Source organism: Orycteropus afer, unplaced genomic scaffold, assembly GCF_000298275.1.
Source record: "Orycteropus afer afer isolate SDZICR_OR568_19922 unplaced genomic scaffold, OryAfe1.0 scaffold00666, whole genome shotgun sequence".
NCBI lineage: Eukaryota > Metazoa > Chordata > Mammalia > Tubulidentata > Orycteropodidae > Orycteropus > Orycteropus afer.
Window position 1 is genome coordinate 136,167 of NW_006922253.1, and position 4,361 is coordinate 140,527.

At 37.1% G+C, this 4,361-nt stretch overlaps 1 protein-coding gene across 1 annotated transcript; it reads left to right on the plus strand.

Annotated features, from left to right (window-relative positions):
* The first annotated feature begins 3,104 nt into the window (after positions 1 to 3,104).
* Positions 3,105 to 4,025, plus strand: LOC103210862 (olfactory receptor 4C12-like). Its single transcript, XM_007956779.2, has one exon. It carries the CDS (start codon positions 3,120 to 3,122, stop codon positions 4,023 to 4,025), a length of 906 nt encoding a protein of 301 aa, XP_007954970.1. The 5' UTR covers positions 3,105 to 3,119.
* The last annotated feature ends 336 nt before the right edge of the window (positions 4,026 to 4,361 follow it).

Below are 4,361 nucleotides of genomic sequence, written 5' to 3' on the forward strand. Positions count from 1 at the left end.
AAAAAAAAAAAAAAAACAGATTTCAAATATGGCACTTGTCTGGAATATTACTACATGTTCACTTCTTAAAGAATAAGGCTTTTGTGATGATTCTGTATTTGTCCTTCTCTCTCCACTTTTTCTTGTTCTGTTTGTTTCTCTTCCTGTTCATTTCACGTTTTCTGCATTTCTTCCCCTTACTTCTCTTCTCTTCTCTTGTCTTGTCTTCTCTTCTCTTCTCCTTTCCTCTCCTCTCTTCTCTTCTGTTCTTTCTCTCCCTTCCCTTCCTTTCTCTTTGCCTCTTTTCCTCTCTTCCCTTCTTCTGTCCTCTTGTCTTCTCTTCTTGTCTTCCTTTGCCTACTCCCCTGACCTATCTCTCATATACAAATGCTTTTTGATGCATTATATTAGGGTCATGATACATGCAAAAATAAATAGAGCATGGCTAGTAAGGCAGAAAGGTCTATAAATCATTTTGAATAGTGAATGTTGTTTACAATTTTCAGGAATATTCCACAATCTGTCATAAGAGGTAACTATGGAAGGGTTCGGAAAAGTTACATTGTCTATGGTTGAGAATATGGCTTTAGACAATGAATGAATGAAATGAATAAACAATAAAGTACCACAATAGCAATCAAGAAAACAAAACTCGTATTAAATTTTTATGTTAAGGATTTGTTTAGTAGTTGGCTATGTGTATGTGCATATAAATCTTAAATTTGACAATCTTCATTTTTGACATTAATCCTATTTCTTTCATTCTCCTCACTTTTTTATTTTAAATTTTCAGAATCACTGCCTTTTGGAGATGTGCAGAGACAATTTAAAAATTTTCTTTGGTGTCACTCCATTGAGAACAGTAAAACCATATAACAACAACATTTATAGTTCGTTCACTACTATTACATCTTCACAGAAGTCCTAAATATATGTACTTTTAGACCTCCTTTTGCAGGTGAAGAAATTGAAGCACAAAATGAACTGCTGTTATGTTCTTCTTAAGTGATAAATCCAGGACTCCAAACTATGTCTTTGCATTTTAAGCCCATTTCCCTTGTTTGTTTTCCCTTGTATTTCTACCTTTCTGTTTCCCATTTTTTTTTTTCTTCTGCTTTCTCTTTCTCTTCTGTCTCTTTTTTTCTTCACCCTCTCTCAGCAGATGCTTTGTGAGTGCTTACTTTATGACCAGCCCTGGTGATACAAGAGTGAATTTAAAATTTATGTAATTATATCAATTTCCATATAAAAACTTACATAAAGGAGAGAAAGATTTGTGTTAATTTCTCCCCACCAATGTAAATTTGCCTTCCCAAAAAAACTCACTGCCGTTGAGTGTATTTTGACTCATAATGACCCGTCTTTGGGTTGCTGAGGTGGTATCTCTATGGAAGTAGATTGTCCAGTCTTCCTTGCGAGGAGTGGCTGGTGGGTTTGAACCTCCAGCCTTCTGGTTAACAGTAAAATGCCTTAGAGCTCCCAAATTTGCCATTAATGAAATATAATATTAATTCAGATTGATTTTTCCTGTATCTCCAGGGATTGCTTTTGAAATCATTCCTGAGTCTATATTTATTCATTATTTGCTATGATGGGCAGCTTCATCTATAGGAAGAGAAGCTATTTTTTTTTAATTTTGATAAAAATATCATTAATAGAACATTTGCTGCCATTTAAATAGTCTTCAAATATACAATGCAGTGACATACATCATGTTGTTCAACCATCACCATTAACCAACTTCTGATTTTTCCACCATCCATGTCAAGAGCTCAGTGTCCCTAAGCATTTTGTCTTTGTTTCCCCCTCCCTCTGGTAACCACTAACTGTTAGCTAAATACTTGTCTATTCCTGATATTTCATATAAGTGGATTCATGCAATAGTTTTCTTTTTGTGACTGATGGAGTTCATTCAACATAATATTTTCAAGGTTCTTCCATGTTGTAACATGTGTCAGGACTTCATTTTCTCTTTATGGCAGAGGAATGTTCCATTAAAAGTATCTCTGGTGGCACAGTGGTGAAGGCATTCAGCTGCTAACTGAAAGGTTGGCAGGTTCAAGCCACTCTGGAAGAGAAAGATGAGGCAGTCTGTTTCTGTAAAGTTTACAGAAACTAGGAAACTCTATGTGGAAGTTCTACTCTGTCTTATAGGGTCTTATAAGTCAGAATCAACTCTATGGAAGTGGGTTTGGGTTTGGTTTTGATTAATATTCCATTATATGTTTGGCCACCTTTTACAATCCCAAATATTTAGCTTTTGAAAACCTATTCTTTAATAAAACATTAGAGATGTAAAAAGTAAATAGAAATGGAAAAAATTAATAAAGCTATAAGAGTGTGTCCATAGTGTGGGATGCAGACAGAGTAGGGGGATACAATGTTAAAATGCTATTTACCCCTATTTCTGAGACTGGGGGAATGTAGCAGTACCGTCTTCCACATTTGATGAAGTGAAAAAGTTGACAAATAGGAAAAAGGATGGCTCATGGAGTAAAGACTTTGAAAAAATATCTGTCTTAAAGTCTTTTTTGTATGATTTAATTTAGTTGAAAAATATTGGCTTTTTCCCTGAAAAATATACCCAAGAACATTAAAGAACAGATACACATCTTTGGTTGTCTGTGACTTTGCTAAATACATGATGGTATCATGGAATGGCTTTTGAAACTTGATGCATAGTATGCTTGCTTTAATTTTGAAAGATACCCTTGTTATTGTAGACAATCATAAAAAAATCAGGAAATTATTATGAGCAAAATAAATATCACATATAGTGTCACCTACAAAAGGAGCTCTGACGGCACAGTGCCTAAAGCATTTGACTGCAAACTAGAAGGTTGGTGGTTCAAACCCACCAGCTTCTTTGTGGAAGAAAGAAGGGGTCTCTAGTTCCATAAAGATTTACCACTTTGGAAACCCGATTCCAACTCTATGACTTGGAATCGACTCTATGGCAGTGGGTTTTGGATTGGGTACAATGTCCCTTATAGCATATAAAAATAAAAATGTTGATATGATTTCACACTTGTATTTGCCTTTGCAAAACAGAAAAATAAGGCTCCCTATGAGTATCTTTTGTCATTGAGTAATATTGTGACTTATTTCCAAGGACATCATCTGCCACCTGAGCTGAAGTCATGAAGTGGATGAGTAATGTGACAGAATTCATCCTCCTGGGTCTGACTCAAAACACGGAGCTTCAAAAATGTTCATTTGCTGTGTTTTTAATTATCTACTTGGTCACTCTGGCGGGAAATCTGCTCATCATGATCACCATCAGCACCAACAGGGCTTTAGGGTCCCCCATGTACTTCTTCCTGTCTTATTTATCCCTTATAGATAGCTGCTCTTCTTCTACCATGACCCCCAAAATGCTAGCTGACACTCTCGCTGTGAGAAAAACTATCTCTTTCAGGGGATGCATGACTCAAGTCTTTGCTGAGCATCTTTTTGGTGCTGCTGAGATCATCCTGCTGACAGTGATGGCCTATGACCGCTATGTGGCCATCTGCAAACCCCTGCACTACACGACCATCATGAGCCACAGGCTGTGCAGTCTACTGGTGGGAGTAGCCTGGACTGGAGGCTTTGTCCATGCAGCCATACAGATACTTTTCATAGTGTGGCTGCCCTTTTGTGGCCCGAATGTCATAGACCATTTTATGTGTGACTTGAACCCTTTGTTGAAACTTGTCTGCTTGGACACTCGTACCCTTGGTCTCTTTGTTGCTGCCAACAGTGGATTCATATGCTTGTTAAACTTTTTCCTCCTGATGGTCTCCTATGTAGTCATCCTGCGCTCCCTAAGGACCCATAGCTTGGAGGGGAGGCGCAAAGCTCTCTCTACCTGTATCTCTCACATCACTGTGGTTGTCTTATTCCTTGTGCCTTGCATATTTGAGTATCTGCGCCCAGTGACTACCTTCCCCATTGATAAAGCTGTGACTGTCTTTTATACCATGATCACTCCCATGTTAAACCCCTTAATCTACACCCTCAGAAACGCAGAGGTGAAAAATGCTATGAAGAAGTTTTGGGGATAAAAAAGTGACTTCATCAGAAAAGTAATCACATCAATATAAAATGATTTTATTCTTTTAATGATGAAAAGAAAAGAAGATAATTTATATGGTTCAAGATGAAGTGAATACTATTTGTCAAAAGTAGATGGATATTCACTATATGGCCTCTGAAAAAAATCCCAGGCAGGAAATTATTTATCATTATAAGAATATCTCATTTAGATTTATTTATAAATTATTTCTGGTGATATATTGCCTAAGGCACTCGACTGCTAACCAGAGGGCTGGCAGTTCAAACCCACCAGACACTCCTGTGAAGGAGTACTGAGCAATCTACTTCTGTAATGATATCATCTG